The sequence below is a fragment of the Cnephaeus nilssonii genome (assembly GCF_951640355.1).
Source record: "Cnephaeus nilssonii genome assembly, chromosome: 13".
Lineage (NCBI taxonomy): Eukaryota > Metazoa > Chordata > Mammalia > Chiroptera > Vespertilionidae > Cnephaeus > Cnephaeus nilssonii.
Genome location: NC_137084.1, coordinates 10,216,773 through 10,239,208, shown reverse-complemented (window position 1 = coordinate 10,239,208; position 22,436 = coordinate 10,216,773). Strand labels below are relative to the sequence as shown.

Sequence of the window (22,436 nt, the reverse complement as noted above, 5' to 3'; positions counted from 1 at the left end):
AAGCGTAATATGCTAATGATATGCTAAGACCACTCAACCGTTCACTATGACGTACACTGACCACCAGAGGGCAGACAGTTGACCGGTTGACCAGTCGCTATGACATGCACTGACCTCCAGGGGGCAGACGTTCCAACTGGTAGGTTAGCTTGCTGCTGGGACTGAGTGAGATGAGCAGGACATACCCTGGAGCCCTCCTGCAGTCCCTCCCCAGCCCGATCGTGCACTGGTGGGTTCCCTCAGCCTGGCCTGTACCCTCTCACAATCCAGGACCCCTTGGGAGATGTCGGAGAGCTGGTTTCAGCCTGGTCCTGTAGACCACTCCCCTCGGGAGGGCGCCAGATGTAGGGCTCACGGCTGACGAGTGCTGCCGTGGCAGTGCAAGCCTCTCCTGATTGGGACTAATTGGGCGCGAGCCCGTAGCAGGCGCAGTGGGGCCGGGATGAGTGGGAGCAGGAGGTAGGAGCTGCAGGCAGCGTTTGACTGTGGGTTTCGGCCCGATCCCCACAGGCCACCCAGAGGGGCCCCACCTGTGCATAAACTCGTGTACCGAGCCTCTAGTAAATTGTTTCAATAAACTTAAAAAAAGTCTAGATATCCCACCTGTTACTTGCTGTTGATTCATGAAGATTACTCTTAAAGTAGCCCATTAACACAGTGTGTTTGTTTTATGAAACCTTTAGTACAGATGAGTGTGATTAGACCAAGTAGAATCACAGAGCTTCTGGATGAAGGAGTCCAAAGATTACATTTCTTTTTAAACATGTGTTTTTAATAAAATCTTTCTGGGCCATATTATAGAATACAGGGTAGGGGAAGAATTTCATTACTAGTCCCACAGGTCTAAAAAGATGTGGTCTTTCCCCTCTTCAAATAAGTAAAGTTATTGCTTTATTAATCATTATAGAACTAGAGGCCCGATGCACGAAATTCATGCATTGTAGGGTCCCTAGGCCTGGCCGGTGATCGGAGCCGATCTGTAGGGTGACTGGTGGGGCGATTGGGGAGCCCCCGCTGGCACCCACCTTAGTCAGCCTGGTGCTGCCCGCTCGCCGGCCCCGGACCCGCTGCCACCGCCACTGGTCACCTCCCTCTGTGGGGTGACCGGTGGGGCAATCGGAGAGGCCCCTGCTGGCACCTGCCTTGGCTGGCCTGGGGCCTATGGGCTGGGGGCAGCTCCTGCATTGAGTCTCTGCCTCCTGGTGGTCAGTGCGCATCACAGCAACTGGTGGTTCCACTGGTCATTCTGCCTTTTGGTCGATTTGCATATTAGGCTTTTATTATATAGGATATTTAAAACGTGTAGACACAGCATAAGGCAAACATATACTAAACTGATAGTTATCATTAGGTATTGCATTTGCCCCATTTTTACCCCATTTTTGTGCACGCATGTGTGTTTTAACAGCTTAGTTCAGTATTATAGACATACTAGAGGCCCGGTGCACAAAATTTGTGCACAGTTAAGGTCCCTAGGCCTGGCCTGAGATCAGCACTGATCAGGTTCCCTGCCTCCCCACCTCCTCCTTCCCTTGCCACCACCGTGTGGTTCCCCACCTCCTTCCTCCTGCCCTCACTGCCAGCGTGACACCACCATGTGGTTCCCCGCCTCCTGGCCTCCCCGCCTCCTCCTTCCCTCGCTCCCTCAGTGCCTCGCTGCCACTGGTCGCCCATCATGTTCTGCGCCAACCTCTGGTGGTCAGCGCATATCATAGCGAGCGATCAAACTTCCGGTCTTCCAGTAGAACTCCCGAGGGGACAATGTGCATATTAGCTTTTTATTATATAGGATAGCATAAGTAAGTTTAAGTTGTACAATGTGATGATCTGATACATGTATGTATTGAAAAATATTACCCCAACTAGCGTTCCCGTTGCAGGAAAAATCCTGCAATAGAATTTCCTGCTGCACTCTACCCCACCTCCTCTCCTCCCTTGTCGCCCGCCCCGCCTTCTCCGCCAGCCCGCCTGCTTTTCCCTTCTCCCCCCCCCCGCCTCCGCTCCTCCCTTGTCGCCCGCCCCGCCTTCTTTGCCAGCCCGCCTGCTTTTCCCTTTGCCCCCGGCCCTGCCTTTGCTCCTCCCTTCTCCTCCCCCCGGCTTGCTTGCTTCTTCGAAGCTTTACTCCCTTCTGCAGCTCTTGGCTTCTTTCAACACGGTCTTGATATGCAAATTAGCCACCATCTTTGTTGGGGTAATTTGCATACTCGTCCTGATTGGTTGGTGGGCATGGCTTGGGTGTAGCGAAGGTGCGGTCAATTTGCATATTTGTCTATTATTAGATAGGATAAGGCTGGTTAACACTTTCATCTCCTCGCTCCATTTTTTAAAGATCATATCTAAAATTTTCCTTGCATTACCAGAAATTATCCATAAACATAATGTTTGAATCCTACACCAGTGATACAAATTTCACTTTTACCGCATTTTGTTATTTCCAAATTTGAACTATAATTTATATCATTGCATGAACGTTTCAGGCAATTAGTGAATCAAAGGTATAGATATTTTTAGGCTCTTGTGAATACTTTTGTAAACTGTCCACAGAATGATTACAGCTGTGTACATTTCATCACCGGTTTTTAAAATCTCTCATTTTTTGGCTTGAATTTAGTTTATTTTTACAAAATTCTCTGCCAATGTCAATTATTAAAAAACTAGAGGCCCAGTGCATGATTGAATCATGCACGTGTAGCGTCCTCTACACGCTTTCACTTTTCGCGGTGGAGCTGGGTGCCTGTCCGCTGGTGCACCAGGCACCCAGGTCCCCCACTTTTGTTTTTTTTTTGTTTTGTTTTTGCTGTGAAAGAGCTCATTTATTGGGGTGGTGGACTCAGTGGATCCAAAGTGGAGAGCTGGTGAAGGGATCGGTGGCTTCCAGTTTCAAGCGCTGGTTCTCAGTCCTGCGGCACCTGTTTATGGATCGCTTCGGCGAGGCTGGGCCAGGTCAGGGCAGCATGCACTTTGGCATCCAGGCCGGGGATGCTCTCCAGGCCCCACAGGGTGAAGCGGCTGAAACTGGCGGAGGCACGAATAAAGCAGTCGAAGTCCCACTCCAGCGCCTCTGGGGGTTCCACCAGCTCCTGCTCCTCCTTGTTGGATCCCGCTGAAAAGTCCTGCTTCCCCACCGACTTCTCTTCCATCACCATCACGTATCCCAGCAGGCCAGGCGGCACCTCCACCTCCTCGCCACTCAGACTGCGGCCCCGAAAGGACACTTTGAGTCCATCGGGACCCTGACGGATGCGGGGTGAAAAAGCGCCCCACAGGGGCGGGCCAGTTAACCCGGACTTCACAGGGCAGGAGGTGCAGCGTGTGCGCAGAGCGACGGGGCGTAGGTGGATGCGGTGCTTCTCCATGTCTTCCTCGTCGCTGCTCTCCATCCTCTGCTGGGTTTCCGTGGCTCGCTGACTGAGGCCAGAGCTCACTTCCCCACTTTTGATGGTCCGCGGCCGCTGAGGGGGGCTACCCTGCTGTTGAGAGGCGCAGGGGGCGGGACCCCCTCAGCGGCCCCGGATCTGGCCGTTGAGAGGCACAGGGGGCGGGAGTCCCGCCCCCTGCACCTCTCAACAGCAGCGTAGCCCCGCTCAGTGGCAGCGGATCCGTGCCTCTCAATGGCCGGATAGGCCACCCCGAGTCCCACCCCCCAGCCTCCCGCCGCCCAATCGTGGGCGTAGCGGAGTGATGGTAATTTACATGGTACTCTATTATTAGATAGGATGTGCCATGTGCTGTGCTAGGTGCAGTGAATAAAGAGATGAACAACACAGTTTCCATTCTCAAGGAATTGAAATCCAAAGAGAAAGACCCTGCAAGATGCTGTCTCTATTGGTTTTCTGCTCTAAATACTAGCCCAGAAGTGTGATCCACACAGATGTGGAGGACAGAGAGGATCACCCCATTCAGTTTGCCAGGGAGGACAAACTTCCAAGTGAGGTTTGATCTTAAAGGCTGGGCTTTCAGGCTACGGATGTGCATTTTCAGATAGCGTGAATAGCACGTACATTACTTTTACTAGCAAGATTAGCAACCCTCTGAATGTCTGCTGACCTATTCAGAATTGCCTTATAATTATGTCTTCCTTCCTTCCTCTTTTCCTTTCTTCCTTGGCCTGAATTTAGTTATATTTTTATAAAATCCTCTGCCAAAGTCAAGTATTAAAAAAATGTGCATGTACTGTGTACTATGTTCCATCCCTAAGAGTAATTCCATCAGAGTTAACAGGTGTAGTACAGTTAATGTTGGGGAGGGGCAACACTCATTTATTGAAATGAAAATAAAAGAGAAGGGGCTATTTCCCAAAATTAAATTTAATTTTTGAAAAAGAAAAACAACTTAACCAACATAAAGAATAAATATGAGGGACCGATTTGAGAATTTGGGAGTGTTATGGCATGGATTCCTTGAATTAATTCTGGTTTAATTTTTTGTTTATAAAGACATAAAAGTGGCCCTGGCCAGTGTGGCTCAGTTGGTTGAGTGTCATCCCATGCACCAAGAGGTCGAAAATTCGATTCCAGGTCAGGGCACATGCCTGTGTTTTGGGCTTGATCCCCAATAGGGGGCGTGCAGGAGACAGCCAATTGATGTTTCTCACATCTATGTTTCTCTCACTTCTCTCTTCTCTCTTCTCTTCACTTCTCTCTCTCTCTCTCTCTCTCTCTCTCTCCTCTCTCTCTCTCTCTCTCTCTCTCTCTCTCTCTCTCTCTCTCTCTCTCTCTCTCCCATCCTCTCTAAAACATTTTTTTAAAAGACACCAAGTGACCACCTCCACAGTGTAAAAGGTTCTAGCACACTGATTCTCCTCAATAGAGCAGGGACAAAGCACAGGCACGGGAATAGGATAGACTTAAATTAGAATCCTGGTTCCATGTTCCTACTAACTAAATAGCACTGTTGTGTCAGTTTCTCTGCAGTTCTCTGCATCTCAATATCCAATCTGTACAATGGAGATAATGAGAATAAATGAAATGATGGCTATAAAGTGCTCTCTTTCCTATCTAGAAACTTTTTTAGGCACACACTGTCTTAATTCTTTGGAGGATGAAGTGAAAAGAACAAGAGCTATTCTATTATTTTACACATTCATAAAAATTAATCAAGAGCCCTGGGTGAGTGAAGTGGATAACTGTCCAGTGGTCTCACATTTCCTGTCAGAATGGCTTAGATAATACCTGCCTCCTAGATTATACCTTGGCTGTCAATTGGATTGCTTATTCTGTGCCTAGGCTCTCCTGTCCACAGGCAAGACTGCTAGTTACAGCTGAACTTACTGAGTGAGTCCTAAAAAGTCCACAAGACTCTCCTGGGTTTTCTTCTAGAAGGGCCCACCCCGAACCCATCTGGCATAAGCTTGACTAGAATTTTCAACAGAATGCTAGGAAATCTGATAAATAACAGCCTCTCCCCACTGGTTGAAAAATGTTATAAATTTTATATATTTTTAAAATGTTAGCTGCCTTAAATTAATTTTAGAAATAGATTCTAACTGCCTGCACATGTTGCTTGCTAAAATGTCTGAGACCCTTTATTCTGGTTAGAAAATAACACTGAACATAATGACTATATTCATTGTACAGTGACTCAACATTTATCTTGTCTTTCTTTCAGAGTCTGTTCTTGATCCTCACAATGTCCTAACCGGCACGCCTCTCTTAATCCAGCAGTTATGTCCCCATTTATAAAGCTGGCTCCATATAAAAACCAGCCCGAGGAATCGTTCCACTATCCACAGAATCAGACCAAAACCGTTCATTCCGGCCTGCTTTACGCTCCACTTCCTGACTTATTCTCACTCAGCCCAGTCCTCATGCCTATGATTACTCTATTTATAGGCTCATTTCACGACTTGGGGCCTGTCAGCAGCCTTCTCCTCTGGCTCTGATTTCTGGCTTTCCTTAGTAACTGTGATTAGTATTTGCCCCCAGTGACGATACTCCTTTAAGTCATGGTGGACTAATAGTTTGCCAGGCCCAGGTGCTGGCTAGTACTTCCCGAGGCCAGTGCTTCCATACGGTATACATACCAGCCTAAACACTCAGACCCTATGTAGGCTTCCCATTCATTCACATTTAAGGACAAGAGGGCATTTCCAGAGCTAACAAACATGGCAGTCAGTTTCCTCCTATTTGTCCTGCTACTAATAATTGTAGGCAGTCTCCTTTACCTCTGCCTTTGGCTCAGCTGCTTCGTTAGAGGTATCGAGTTGTTCCTTGGCTTGGGCCATCTGAGTCATCAACCTGTCCATGTGGGATTGGATGTCTGCCAGAATCTCAGTCACATGAGCTGTGGCCATCGCTTCCTGGATGTCCACTAGATGAAGGGCCTTCTGTTCCTCATCAGCAATCACTTTCTGAACTTTCTTAAATTCCTGCTGTATAAACGCCTTCATCTGGTCCCGCGTTACCTGTAGCACACAGACAAGTAAGAAGAATGAGTTGGGCACACAAAGAAATGGGAGGTTAGAGCTATTACAGTAAGTGCTAGGCAGCCATGCCAAAGTAGAAATCATGGCTCCTATCCAATCCTAAAGTTTTGGGAATACCCTCCAAACAATGTTCTCCTCATACCTATAATGAATTTCCTGCTAGTTTTTTGCCTCTTTTATTTTTAGGAAGTAATTCTTTATATATATATATATGTATATATACATACATGTATGTATATATATAATTTCAGAGAGAGGGGGAAGGAGAGAAACATCAGTGATGAGAATCATTGATTGGCTGCCTCCTGCACACCTCACACACACTGGGGATTGAGCCTGAAACCCAGAACCCAGGCATGTGCCCTGACTGGGAATTAAAACTTGACCTCCTGGTTCATAGGTCAATGCTGAACCACTGAGTAACACCAGCTGGGCAGGAAGTAATTCTTTATCCTACTTTTTTATTTCCCTTTTGTTCATTTTATATCAGTAATACATAAATGCTTCTTAAAAAATTAATAAATGAGTTTATATGGTAAAAAATGAAATTCTCCTTCTCTCGACATTCTTACACCATTTTCCTCCTTAGAAGGAATTTACTATTAACAATTTAGTTTGTGTCCTTCCAGCGATTTATATATAAACTAGAGGCCCGGTGCACGAAATTCGTGCACGGCGGGGATGGGGGGTAGCGGGGGGTGTTGTCCCTCAGCCCAGCCTGCAGTCTCTCCAATCTGGGACACCTCAAGGGACCTTCATTTTTTCCTTCAAGAGTGTGGTGGAAAAACCCTAGATTACCTTCTTGGATTCTTATAACCCAAATTACCAAGAACATTGCAATTGGTGGCCTACAGGGAGCTTAGCCAATGAGTTGTCAGAAAAGGTATTTACTCTCAAAATGGTTTGGCTCAGTGTAGACCTGCAGACTGAAGGGTCCCAGGTTTGATTCCTGTTAAGGGCATGTACCTTGGTTGGAGGCACATCCCCAGTGGGGAGTGTGCAGGAGGCAGCTAATGGATGTTTCTCTCTCACTGATATTTCTAACTGTCTATCCCTCTCCCCTCTTCTCTGTAAAAAAAAAAAAAAAAAAAAAAAATCAATAAAAATTTTTAAAAAAAAGGTATATCCTCTGCAGCTCATGCAGCCCCTGGGTTGTGTCCACTGGCCTAGGGGCGTGTCCCTGCCACCTGGTGGTGGCTGCTGGGGTCTCCGCACACCCCAGAGGCCAGCAGCCATCCCCCTGTGGAGGGCGCTAGGCTGGGGGCATGGACACGAACCACCACTTGGTGCTGGAGCTTGGAAAGCCTCTGGGGTGGGGCGGGAACATACCCGTCTCCAAACGCCCCAAGGCCAGCAGCCAGCCCCACCATGGGCCCCAGGCTCGAGGCTTGCAGGGACCCTGGGCAGCACGCAGTGGTGGCCGCCAGGGTCTCGGCAAACCCAGGAGGCCAGCAGCAGCCCCTGGTCCTGGGCAACTGGCTGGGGGCATGGCCCCAAACCTCCGCTTTGTGCAGGAGCCTTTTCAAGCGGCTTGGGGAGGCCAGCAGCCAGCCTGATCATGGGCCTCAGGCTCGGGGCTTGCAGGGACCCCGGGCAGCACGCAGCAGTGGCCGCCAGGGTCTCGGCACACCCCAGAGGCCAGCGGCCAGCCCCTGGTCCTGGGCGCCTGGCTGGGGGCGTGGCCCCAAACCGCCACTTTGTGCAGGAGCCTTTGCAAGCTGCTGGGGGCAGGGCGGAACATCCCCGTGTCGCTATAGCGGAACATCCCCGCGTCGCCCTGATGTTCCCGCCCGCCAGGTTGCTTGGCGCCTACACCCATAGGCTCTGAGTGGCCAGGGGGCGTTCTGGGACCCCTGCCGCTCAGGACCTAAGCACGGGCCTACAGGCTAGGAGCAGCCTGGGTCTGGAGGATGTTTCCTGGACCCAGGCCGCTCAGCGCCCGCATATGCAAATTAACTGCCATCTTGTTCACTCTGATTGGCTGTGGGCGTAGCGGAGGTGCGGTCAATTTGCATGTTTCTCTATTATAAGGTAGGATATTATATAAATTATATAACATATGATTTATATAATATGTTATATATAATACATAGTAATCATTTATATATAAATAATTGTTTTTATATAAATTCATCATAGCTAATATATGGTTCTGTGTCTTGGTTTTCTATTTAAAATATGTTAGGACCTACAGATCAACTTCATTCTTTGTACAATTTTTAATATCTGTATGATAAGAATATATATGGATATTTATATTATTTATAAGTGCTTTCAATAGATAAAGTTGAAAAAATATTAAGATATTTATTCATTTAATGGATAAATATCTCCATTAAACATATATGAAAAAATTTATGTATACATTCCCTTCTTCATGGAAATACAGGATATTTACAATTTTTTGTTATTACAAACCGCATATCAGTGAAGATCCTTGACTATGCCTCTTAATATTTGCATATAAGTTTCTTTAGGGACCTTTGGAATCACTGAGTCAACTTATATAAAAATACTAATGGATACTGCCAAACTGCTCTCCAAAACCAATGCACCAATTACATTCCCACAACCATGTGTGAAAGTAAGCATTGCCCTTATAGCTTCACCAATATTGGATACTATGAAGCCTTTACATTTTTACTTTCTGATGGGTGAAACTATATTATTATTTTATTTTGCAACAACAATGGTGCAGACAAAATGAATTATAACTGTAGGCTATATTTAGCTAGGGCATAAGAAAGGCAAACAAAGTGAGAAACTACCGAAATAAGAACTCCTATACTCCATATCTTGCCAGCAACTGTATTTACCGATGTTTTCTCATAACTACATTTACTTTATGAGTATTTTAAAACAACATGCATCCTGAGTAGCTGAGGGAGGGAACAGGGAAGAGGTAGGACAGCAGACAAAAAGAGCAAGGCCAATAGAGAATTTCAGAGATGGAAGAGAAAATAGTGGTCATCTCAGTGACCCATTTCTTTACAGATAAGGAAAAAGACAGCTGCACACTTGTAGGCAGTGTAGGGATTCCAATCTTCTTGTACCCAGGCTGGTGCTCTGTTCATTATAATTGTAAGGCCCAAGCCGGTTTGGCTCAGTGGATAGAGCATTGGCATGTGGACTGAAGGGTCCCAGGTTCGATTCCAGTCAAGGGCATATGCCTGGGTTGCAGGCTCGATCCCCAGTGGGGGTCGTGCAAGAAGCAGCCAATCAATGATTCTCTCTCATCATTGATGTTTCTCTCTCTCTCTCTCCCTCTCCTTTCCTCTCTGAAATCAATAAAAATATATTTAAAAAGCTAAAATAAAAGTCTGTCAGAAGGGAAGTCAAACTGGGAAAACCTAGAAAAGGAGATTGAGGAAGAGTAAGACTAAATGAGAGGGAAGATCAGCCATTTTTAATTGGCCTCTTAAAAACGAAAAGAGGCTTGATACTTTAAGCAGCTTATGTAACTGTGCCATAAGGATGTCAAAGCAAAACAAGGCCTGCATGCTATGTATCTGCTCACACATCAAGTGACTAAGTGACACAGCCCTCAGGAATTCATATACTCTCTGCAGGTACTCTCCTTGGTGCTAAAGAAAAAGGGAGGGGAGTGTCAAATGTTATTAATGTCCCTGCAAATTCTAGATCAGATTGAGAACTGTGATTTGAGTTTATTTTTGTAATTCCTTTTTATTTTTCGTGTGTGGATTTCATGACTGTTAAGCTTTTATGGTGATCTTTTATCAGTGGATTTCTAGTCTTGAAATAAATTAGGTCTTATAAGATTTAGAATATTCTCTTAAAGACTAAACCAAAGAAGTCTGAGCAAAGGGATGAATTTCTCTGCATGCCTAAGAAAATCTCTTAACAGTTCCAAGTGACTAAAAATAAAGATCAGAATAAAAACCGACTAGCAACCTATTTTACTAGACTCACTTACACATGTGGTTCAAAGTTAGGAAGCTGACATCACAGTCAAGAAAGGTGTGGGCCAAACTGCAGTAGGTGAATAAATTGTGGTTTTAAAAAAAACCAAAATATATGTTTCCCATTGCTTTACATAGTTTTTTCAACATGACATACTTTATTTTATCCAGATCAAGCTACAAATTTAAGGCAGAATCATCCACTCTCCAAAACCTTTATGCCTTCTTCTTACTACAGTTCTTTACTAATTCACAAATAGGCATTTTCCACCCTAGTTCAAAATAGCAAAACAAACATCTCAGTCAAGGCATCCGTTCTAATTCAGAGCCCAAAGAAGAGACCCCTGGGGGGTGGGTCATATGGCAGGCTGAGTACTCTGATGGCAGGGGGTGACGCAGCTTTTAAAACCCTCTTTCTGGTTCCATTTCACCTCCTTGCCATCAAAAGCCATTCTGCTAAAAACTTCACAGTTCTCCAAGAGCAGCAGGCCCTTCCCATTAGCACCTGCTACCTAGGAACCACTGACATCATTTCTGAGTACATTTCTCAGGACTTCTTGCCTCCATCCTATAGCTCCCCAAAGGTGAGAGTGATAGACTCGTACTCTTGACTACACTGCATGTGGTGCTACAGAAAAAGAGAAAATTCTACACATGTAGAGAAGAGAGAAGGCTGGATGTATCACGGAATGATGAAATGGATCATGTAAAGGGTTTCTTTCATATAGCATCTACCAGAAATTGACAAACCTTTGAAAAGCCACAGAACTTCCCCCTCTCACCCCAAAATATTAACGTGGAATCCCAAAATATAAAAGATCCAAAAGTAGAGCTGCTCTGGTTAAAAAGAAAAATCTCCCCTCCCGCCTTGAAGTAGCCTGCTAGGGCACTGGTAGTGATCCCCAAGGAAACTTCACCCGAGGGACCTCGGTCCTCTCTAAAATCTAAAAGGAGTTTTCTCCCTTTTGTCAACTGATTGGCCCTTAAGTTGTTGAAACCTTAAGGGCTAAGGTTACAAGCATATTGATATATCTTTTTATGGTTGCATTAGGGTGAAAAGCTATGTCATTACTTAACCATAGTATATGTTGTAATTGGGGGGGGGGGGCTTATTTGTGAATGGACAGACTACTGAACATCTGATTGTTTTTGTTAGAGCTGCATCCAACCTCCACCTTGTATAGGTGGGGGCAAAGGCCCCAGAGAAGCAGTGATAAAGTCAGGTTTAGAAACCAACTCTCTCCTCTGGCCAGTCCAGTATACTCTTTGCTACAACATATTTCCCCTAATGATCCCTTTCTGCCTGCTTTAGGCTCTTCCATCTTATTTCTTCTTAATTGAGATGTTTCCGTGGTTAACAGGCTGCTTCTGTTATCCCCACTGGGATGTAATTCCCCACCACATGGGTCTTGGTAGAAAGGCTGTACATCTGAAGAGTTAAGTCTCATCCCATGGCACTTTCTATATGCTCTTGTAGTTACTATTTCCAAGCTAGGCTGGGCCCACGAGACATGCAGACTGGCACTTTACACATACATAATTAAACACATAAAACCTTGAATTAAGAGCTTGTACCTAAAAACAACGCCGTTCAATGTGCTTGACCTGGCTGGAAGCCATTAACTCCTCGCTAGCTGGCCTGTAGGAAACTGAGGTTTTATTTACTTTTCCATGATAGGCAGATTACAAAAACAAGCATACCAGCTAGAAAACACCGTGGGCTTAAGAAAGATTTGTTCCAGAAAAGTGTTGATGACATAAACTGAGAAAGATGAACCAAGGTATAGGAAGCTACATGAAAGAAAAGCATCAGAATCCACATTGATTAAACATTTCAAAAATTCTTGTTCTATTGGTCAAATGTCCTGCAAGGTTTACCCAGTATTTATTCTGGCATTTTGCTTCAAGAGAGCTCCTTCCAAAACCCCTGGCAGGCGCCAGTGAGGGCAGGCAAGGGGAGAGCTGCACCAACAAGCAGGAAGACAGTCCTTTCTGAGGGGGTGGCTAGAGCTCCATTCCCTGTGCCTTGTGTCTGAGTGGAAAAGCCACTGCTTGTGAGTGAAACCACCGCCCATTGCTAAGGGTTGGAAAACGATGCAGCAGCCTAGAAACACAGCAGGCATGAACACGAACTACAGCCCATGACCAACATTGTCAGTACTGCCAAACGTTATCCTGACAACCTGGCTAACAGACTGACTGACCTGCTGGGATTTTACCATGGGGTGTTGAGAGGGGTAGAGAAAAGGTTACTAAAGTGTACATTTAATCTCTTCCTCAAACCACGGTTCTTATTTTCATCAGAAGCCTAGACAGAAGCACTCATTTATATCCTCTTTCCTCCTTTCATCACCCCCATTCTGTTAACAGAGCACCATGGGAGTCCTACCTCAGTTAACACTTAGCTACCTCAAGAATTCACTCAATGAAGTGGCTGTTATTGTTATTTCTATTATAAAAGACTATAAAAAAAATACCAAAATGTTGGAGCATGGTTATCTCTGAGTGATGGGATTAAGAGTATTTTTCTTTTTCAGTCTGTTTTCCACAATAATGTATAACACTTATTTTTTCTTCAACAGTAATTATTTTTTTAATGTGGCTCATCCCTGGCCTTAGTTGGCTGGAGCGTCATCCCGTACACTAAAAGGTTGCGGGTTCAAGTCCCAGTCAGGGCATATATCTAGGTTGTGGATTTGACCCCTGGTTGGGTGCATATGGGAGGTAACCTGGTTGATGTTTCTCTCTCACATCAATGTTTTCCTCTCTCTCTTCCTCTCTCTCTAAGAAAAAAACATCAATAAAAACATGTCCTCGAGTGAGGATTTAAAAAATAGTGTGGCCCAAAGAGAAAGTTAATTCCTCAATAAAATATTAGCAAATCGAATCCAACAATGTATAAAAATAATTTATACACTAAACCAAGTGGGATGTATTTCAGGTATACAAGACTGCTTCAACATTTGAAAATAAGTTCATATAATCTATCATATCAACAGGCTAAAGAGAAAATCACATGATCATATCAACAGATTCAGAAAAAACATTTGACAAAAATCTAACATCCATTAATGCTAACACTAGGAATAAAGAAGAACTTTCTCAACTTCATAAAAACATGTACAAAAATCTACAGCTAACATCAAACTTAACGGTGAGAAACTAGCGTTTTCCTTAGGCAAGGATGTATCCTCTTACTACTCCTTTTCAACATTGTACTGAAAATTCTACCTAATGAAATAAGACAAAAAATAAAAGGTTTATAGATTGGGAAGGTAGAACTTAAAGCTGTCTTTGTTCACAAATGACATGATAATCTTTGTAGAAACTGTTTCAGATCTTTATCCTACCTCCAACTTGTTCAAATCCTACTTCCAACTTGTTCTAGGCCATCTTTCTGTCCCCTTTCATCTCTACTTGGCCCTGAATTCTTGACTTTCTAATCTTGACCTCAAATCCCACTTTTTGCCCTTCAGACTTAGTAACTACATGCGTCCCTTACTCCCTCCTCCTTGGTGTTTAGACCTTACTTTGTCTTATCTAGTCTTTGGCTTGGTTTTGACTCCCAGAATAACATTCTCTCAGATAGGAACCCCGTATTTCAGTGAGAATACTCCAGCCCTTCTCTATTTCTGCCAGCGTGCTTCTTCCCAGGACAATAAATGTTGGTACTTGAGCCTAAGTACTCTATTGTTCTTTAACAGCTTCATGCATATGGCTCTGTAATATGCTTCTTCTGAATCTTTCCCTTTCATGGACCACCTTCCCCCCTCCGTACCCCCCCCCCACACATAAATATACATGCAAACATGTGTGGGCACACACACATCAGAGGCTCAGGACTATGCTTCCTAGAGGCTTTGCATTTGAAAGGTCCTAATAAACACTTGAATTGAATCTGTTAATCAGCTGTGAAGTGGAAAGAGTCCTCAGCTGAGAGAGAGGTAGTCACAGCAGACTGACAAGCAGCCCTTAGTGCGAGAGATGGAGATTTGACCACTATGGCTATGGAATCACTGCCAAGCATCCTCTCCTCCCAAGGCTGCTTGTTCATGCTGTCAGCTGCTATGACTTTATTGTCATGAAAACTTTATGTGTAACCCAGTGTCATGGCACTGACTGGATGCACCAGAGAACAGCTCAACGGGATGCTGGGCTCCCTTCGAATCAATACTACTGCTTGCTCTTGAGATGCTTCCCTCTTTGCCTGACCCCAGGGTGGCAATAAAGAAAGCAATCACAAACTTCTGAGCATCACTTTTCCTGAGTGAACAGAAAAAAAACTTCTGGGTAGCTCCCCTGTAGAAAAAGTAGAAAAATGAGTCTCCAGAGAAACCCAGGACTCGTAACAAACAAATGAGAGCATCGAATCCCCCGTGTTTTCTTGCTTTCTTTTCACTTTAACCTGGGCATCAACTAGAAAGATAGCTTCTGCTTCAGGAATTATTGTGTAGGAAGTGGGAGGTGAACACTGACCCTGAAAGTTTCAGGAGCCAAATAAACAGGAACTATGCTACTGTAAGTGTCTCAGACTTGAATATACAAAGAAAGGCTATTTTATCTACTGAAGATTCAATTAATTTTAAAATAAGACTCACCCTTCCACTTTCAATCCACTCTCTACCCACACACCTTCCCAGCAAAGCCACAGTTGTTCGTAAACTAACAAAACCACAAAACCCACACGACTGCCCACCACCAGGAATACTCAGGAAAGGGCACCGACATACAGGTCTCATGGTTTCTGAATCTCTTCTGCTACAGAGAAAACAGTAAGGCTCAGAGTTTGCTGTGGTAGAAAAAAGAGGGTTGAGTCCTGACTGCCTCTGCTAACTATGCTTCTGAAGCTTAGAAAGGTAAGAGTTTCTTCATTTGTAACAGGGTAATACTATTGTTCTCACAGATATTTTGTGACATTTACACAAAAATAATACGTGGAAAGAACTTAGGACTCTCTGGGCACATAGGAACATCAGCAGACTGATGCAGATAGTAACTGTGAACATCTATCATGTGGTACCCACTGAGCTCTCACCAGGAGAGCCCTAATTAGCCTTCTAGGAGAAAGGCAGCCTACTACATCCTTGGGAGTGCAGATTCTGATCCCCCACAGGAGCACAGGAAGGACTTTCGCACACATCCCAGGCGTTGAAGAGTAAGGATGTCAATCAAAAGCTCCTTATCTCAATTTCAGTAAATGGCCACAGGCTGTCACAGGGAGAAATGGCTACCTTTTCTAGTTTGACAAGATCAGATATGGTCTACTTCACAGGAAGTCTGGGTCACATTCAGCTCCTCAGCACCTACACAGTCTGTAGATACAGTCAGCTCCTCAACCTCACAGCTTGCCTCTCTCATACAGCAGGTCCCTGAATGATGTCATTTCGTTCAATCCCATTTCATCATAATGTTGTTGAGATGCCACAGGAACTGAACTCTTGTTTATATCAAATAGCCTGTGGTAAAGCTGGTTTCCTTATACGTCATTTCACTTAAAGTTGCAGAACCTGTTGGTGACGTTAAGTGAGAACTTACTGTATTTTCTCTCTGTGGAAGATTGAAACCCTATTACACCCCCTTAAGCAAGCTAACAATCTGCTTACTTAGGAGCCATAGGGCTTGTTAACTAACTACAGTTGCTAAAATACTTTTCAGGCCCCCAAAGGCCATGATACCATCATTCCTCATCTCCTCTACAAAAGTTTCTGTTTTCAGAGTACCCATTAATAAAAATATAATATTAGTCCTATTTTATAGATGAAGCTGAAGTCTCAGACAAATCAAGTAATACAGAAAATAAGTGCCATTATAGAGACTCATGTCATCTGACTCCAATGTCTGTGCCCTTTCACCATAAAAGTAAAGGAAATCATGTCATACTCAAAATATTTTCCCCCTGACCGAAAGTCTGAACAAACTCTATATTGGTATTCTATTCCCAACACATCTTCTACAGGTAAAAAGTTAATAACTTCCTATAACTACTAATAATTCTATATAGCAATCTCAGAAAGGCAATTTATTGGCTTCATTAGCCCTGTGGCCTTGGACAAGTCATTCAACCTCTTAAATCTTTGCTTCTTCATCTGTAAAATGGGTATTATAATATCTAACTAACCACGTTGAATTAGAAATTCAGAAGGTATCACAGAATCTATGTCACCTAATACATAAATAAACAAAAGCCATTCAACAAGGGGATGGTCACCAATTGGATCACTGGGTTGAAGGAAAATTCTCTACACAGACACAGAGATTTGATGGATTTTGCCATTTGGCTAAATGCAGATTCAATCACAGAAGAGGTGTGGTTCTCAAATTTTATGTTTATAGTCGGCCTTCTATATCTAGAGTTCTGCATCCGCAGATTCAACCAACCAGTGATCAAAAATATTTGGAAAATAATGTTACATTGCTGCTGGTGTGTACTATGTAGTTACGTCTATGATGGTTGTGTCTGTATTGAATATGTACAGACTTTTTGGTCATTATTTCCTAAAGAATGGAAGCATACCTTGGAGATATTGCAGGTTCAGTCCCAGACTACTGCAATAAAGCAAGTGTGGGGGGTCCAGAAAAAGTCACCCCAAGATGTGCCTCTGTAGTATGCAAATTGTGTTGAGCTAAAGGCAATTTTAGCTTCAGGCTCAAGAGAAGTTTCTGCCCCTCCTTTTAACTGCCCAGAAGAGCTTGAATTAGGGGCCTTGCCCATAATAAGAGATGATCAGTGATAGCCTTTCCACCAACCTATATGGCAGGGCAAGCTTTTATTTACTAAACATCTGCTCTTCTAATCATCCTGCAAAGACCCTGTGAAGCCTCCAAGGTGCATTACCTCATCTCTAGCTCACAATGTTTTATACACCTCAACCCCCCCTCTTTCTGTCTCTGAACCTTTCCTGCATGTGGGGTCTCTGACTCACTCATGTATATATTAACCTTTTGCACTCGGATGTCGAGTGTGACTCGACATGGTTAGCATTAGAATAAAGGAATCGAGAAAAAAGCAAGCGAGTGCAAAGGGTTAAATTTGGTTATTTTCTCTTGCTAATCTGTCTCATATCCATTTGATTATTAGACCAGCCAGAAGAACCTTGAGGGTAGAGGAAAGTTTGTTCCTCCCCGACACAAATCTATCTATATAAAAGCCTAAGCAACCATCGCAACCAAACGGATGACCTAACAGGCTGCATGAGGCAACCAGGCCGGCAGGGGGTTAGTGAGGGGCGACCAAACGACCAAGCAGCAGGCTGCGTGGGGCAACCAGGCCGGCAGGGGGGGGACAGTGAGGGGTGACCAAATGACCAAACAGCAGGCTGCGTGGGGCACCAGGTCAGCAGTTGGGGGCGATCAGGCCGGCAGGCAGAGGCAGTTAGGGTTGGTCAGGCTGGCAGACAGGTCAATGGTTAGGAGCCAGTGGTCCAGGATTGTGAGAGGGATGTCCGACCGCCGGTTTAGGCCCGATCCCCAGGATATCCCCCGAGGGGTCCTGGATTGGAGAGGGTGCAGGCTGGGCTGAGGGGACCCTCTCCCCCATCCCCCTATGCACGAATTTCGTGCACTGGGCCTCTAGTATTACAATAAAGCAAGTCATAATCTTTTTGCTGGTGGAGGGTCTTCAATTAGTAAAAAAAACACATCTGTGAAGTGCAATAAAGCAGAAGTGCAATAAAAGGAGGTAATATGCCTGTATGGTATAACATTTACATAGCATTTACACTTTACTAGGTATTAAAATACTCTAGAATTGATTTAAAGTATACAAGTGGATGTGAGTAGGCTATATGCAAATACTACACCATTTTATATAAGAGACTTACTTGAGCATCCTCAAATTTTGGTATCCCTGAGGATCCTAGAACCAATTCCCTGAGGATATAGAGGGAAGACTGTATATATACATACAAGCACCTACATACAGACCTTAGTTGCACTGTATCATTTTAGCCTTAAGATATCAAAGAAAACACCTTTTTCCTTAAGCAAACCTGTTTCATTTCCTCGCTGAATGAAAGGTTGAACAAGAAAGAGGGTAGGAGGGGGAATGGGGAGAAGTAGATCCTTAAATAAAAGTCTGGGTGATTTTTATCACTATTATCACAGTGAAGTATTACATGTAGGTACCCAGGCCCCTAAATTAAATGTCAAATACAATCCCGCACTGGGAATGTGAAGCGTGGCTGCTATCGGGGAGTCCTGACAGCTCCACTCCCCTCTTCACGGTGGCCACGTAATCAGCCCTTCAAGCTTTGGCAGAGAGTAAATGATCAAGTCTCCGATCGGTGCAGAGAGGAGCTGGAGCAGGGGGAGAAGGGCATCACAATGTGTTAATTTTATTAAGCCATTTAAAGCTCCATCGCTTTGCTTTCCAACAACACTCCAACCCACCAGGCAGCTCAGAAGCCATGTCCACCCTAGTTTTAAAATGCCCGGATTCTATTTCCTCAGTGCTTCAATGAGGAACTCGGGGGCTCCAACTGAAAGAGAAGAGCCAGAGGATAAAGCTGCAGGGCAGGGGGAAGTAAAAAGGGAACAAGAATCTCAGTGGTGTTTACTTTAAACTGGGGATATATCCCCCTAATGTCTCTTAAATGGGACACAATTTCTATTGTGACCCTTAATTTCTTTTAATTTGGCAACAGGCAGTTTTGCCATCTAGAGAGTTTGCTCCAAATAATAAATATAATTGCTTCTTTGCATTGATTTCTTGTTTCTATTGGGAATATATGGACACACAGCTGCACACTCCCAAGGCAGATTGCCTTGACGTGAACTGGTAATAGAGCTACACTGAGCTAACTTCAGGCAAGGCAGCTATGCAAGGCCCAGAGTCAACAGTCAGCCAGGGAGCAACACCAAGGGGTCCCAGCTGTGAAGAATTAACTCAATTTTCATGTCATTGTCATTCAAAGAGGTAGCAACAGCCCTTTAAAAATAAATACATACATACATACCTGCAATCTGTAAGTGTCACTAATCCTGGGAAGTGCTAACTGAACAAACTATGTTCCTCTGCAAGGATTAGAAGGTCTCCTGAACAATGGGATTGTGGGGGAGCTGCCCCCATGAGCTCTTGCCCTTCTGGAAGCAGTGGTGGTTCTCAGGAGGAAGGAGGAAAGCTTTCACAGGCTATTGTACTAAGCACTCTAAGTGGATGATCTCGTTTAATCTTCCCAACAACCATATGAAGTATGTACTGTTACCCCTTATTTTGCAGTTCAAAAAATCTGAGAAATGGAGAGTTGAAGTAAAGGATCTGCCCAAGATCTCAGAGCTGGCTGTGCTGGAGGGGCCTGTCCCAGTGCAGTATTAGTCCAGAGCCCGAGCTTGTAATAGCTTCCAACACTGCCTCCCCCGACAGAAGCTAACACCAGGCCTCATACCCTGGTCCCTGTCCAGAAGAGGAAAGGAGAAATACAGACTATTCACTGCTGACACTTCAAGTGATTCAGATAGTAAATACCTTCCTCAGCAGCTTTATTGGGATAAAATTCACTGATCACACAACTCACCTATTTAGAGTATACAATTCAGTGTGGGGTTTTTTTTTAAATGTATTCACAGAGCTGTGCAATCATCACCACAATCAATTTTAGAACAGGTTCATCAACCCTCCCAAAAACTCCTTCTCCATTAGCAGTCATCCTCCACCCCCATTCCTCCATCTCCCTCAGCCCCAGACAACAATGTGTCTAGTTTCTATAAATTTGGTTATTCTGGACATTCCACATAAATGAAATTATGCGATTTGGTCTTTTGTGAATAGCTTCTTTCACTTAGCATGTTTTTTTGAGGGCTATCCTTGCTGTAGCATGTACCAGTAATTTCCTTTTATTGCCAAATAGTATTTTGTTGTATAGCTATACTGCATTTTATTTATTTTTTCATCAGTTGGGTTATTTTCACATTATATACAGTATGAATAAGTGTGCAGTTTTTCTATGCACATATAAATATATATATATATATTACACACACACACATACATACATACACACACACACACACACACACACACACACACACACATACACACACCAAAGAATAAAATTGCTGGGTCATATGGCATCTCTGTTTAACCTTTTGAGGAACTGCCAAACTGCTTTGCAAAGTGACTGACTGCAGCACCATTTTACATTCCCACCAGAAATCTATGAAGGTTCCAGTGTTTTCACATCCTTGACAAATGAACAAAACTTCTCTTTATTTGGGAAAACTATAGAGCTACGACCTAAAAGCTGTCAACCAGCTCCAACTCTGCTATAACTGCCCGGGTGACCTTGGGCAAGAACCCTCACTCTCTTGGCACCTCAGTTCCTTGTCTATAAAGTGGGGGGATTGGAGAAGATGGCCTAGACTTCCCACTGAGCCCACAGCTATTCACTCAGTCACACCATGTGAGATCCCTGACCAGTGGGGGGATAGGTTCTGTGAAACAGATAGCTTGGGGCTGACTGCATGGCTGTATTTTACTCTGCATTAACTCCGTTATTACTGTGCCTCCGACTGCGACACTATCATGCCTGCCTCAAACAAATAAACAAACAAACAAAAAGACCCTCATAGAATCTGCTTATTAGAAGGAAAACCAAAAAATGCCTTATTAGGTGAAATTTCCACTTGGCAATATTGGCAGATTGGCCATCATAATTTTAGTTTTCTAAATGGGCTCAAAAATGGAAGTGGATTCAAATAATAAAAAAGTATGTACTTACAAGGAATGATATTAGGTGATAAAAGTAGGATACAAACTGTATGTGTGTGTACACATAATAGTTATATATGTGTATATATAACAATTTCTATCTGAAAGGCAAAGCACATTTTTCTATCTGAAAGACAAAGTACCGTAATAGTAACCAGTTTTTTCAGAGGTGTGTCTGAAAGTGTGATGTATTCACCATGTGCATCAGAATAATCCAGGCTGCATATTAAAAAAGTAGATCTTGGCCCTGATGGTGTAACTCAGTTGATTGAGGGTTGTCCCATGTACCAAAAGGTCACTGGTTCAATTCCCAGTCAGGGCATACATCCCGGCCGCAGGTTATGTATGGGAGGCAACTGATCGATGTTTGATATTTCTGACATCAATGTTTCTCTTCCTCCCGCTCCAGTTCCTCTCTCTCTCTCTAAAAAAAAAAAACAATAAAAATACACTTTTTACAAAAAGCAGATCTCAGAACTACCAAACTAGGTGCTCTGGGTGAGGCTCAAGAATCTGCATTAAAAAAAAGTATTCAAAGTTGACAAACCATTGCAGATAGCAGAAGAATGGCTGATTTTTTCTTTCTTCTTTATACTTGTCTGAATTTTCCACATTTTTAAATAGAGAACATGTATTACTTTCAAAACTGGGGGATGGAGGAAGGGAGAAGTTGTTCTGTTTTGATAAAGTCAGGGAAATGGTGAAGAAGAACAAAGAACTTCTTTCTCCTCTTGCTGCAGACCATGAGTCTGTAGAGGATACAAAGGGGCCACATTTGTTTCTGTGTGGATTCCATGCCTCAGAGCCTAGATAGAGCCTGAGAAAGCACAGGTATTTTCCCATTTGGTGTCCTCCAGCAATATGGGGCAGCTACTGGAGCACTTGCCTGAGGTTTGGCAGGTAGCCGGGGCTAAATACTCTGGGGCTACCATGGCTCCTTTGCAATTGCCCCACACTGCCTGGTGGGAAAGGCTATTTTCCAGTCCTGGGACTGTAGGATTTATTATGTGTGGATGCGGGATCCATTAAAGGGAGGCAAAAGAAGGATGTGAGGGGAAAACAGTCAATGAAGAGTCCTTGCCAGGGATGACAGACTATATGTATAGAGAGCTACTCATCCATGTGCTCAACAATAGTGTAGTGGGGAAGCACCTGGAGTAAGAGAAATCTGAAGTTAAGTCCTGTCTCATCACTTACTGGCAAGCTAGTTAACCCCTGTAAGCCTTGGATTGCTCTTCCATAAAAGAGGGAAAATGATATTTCTTTCCATAGAATTATTGTAATAAGATAATGCATATCTATTACTCTGTGCCAGGTACCATGCTAAAAGGGCTTGAAGACACAGATATAAAATAAACACAATTCACATCTTCCAAAATTACTATTT

General features: G+C 44.0%; 1 protein-coding gene across 1 annotated transcript in view; it reads right to left on the bottom strand.

Moving 5' to 3' along the window:
• Positions 1–22,436, bottom strand: part of TRIM44 (tripartite motif containing 44) — an 89,062-nt gene that overhangs the window by 43,806 nt on the left and 22,820 nt on the right. The window contains exon 3 of the mRNA XM_079787538.1: positions 6,164–6,403. Coding sequence (XP_079643664.1) covers positions 6,164–6,403 — 240 coding nt within the window. The remainder of the gene's footprint in view (positions 1–6,163; positions 6,404–22,436) is intronic.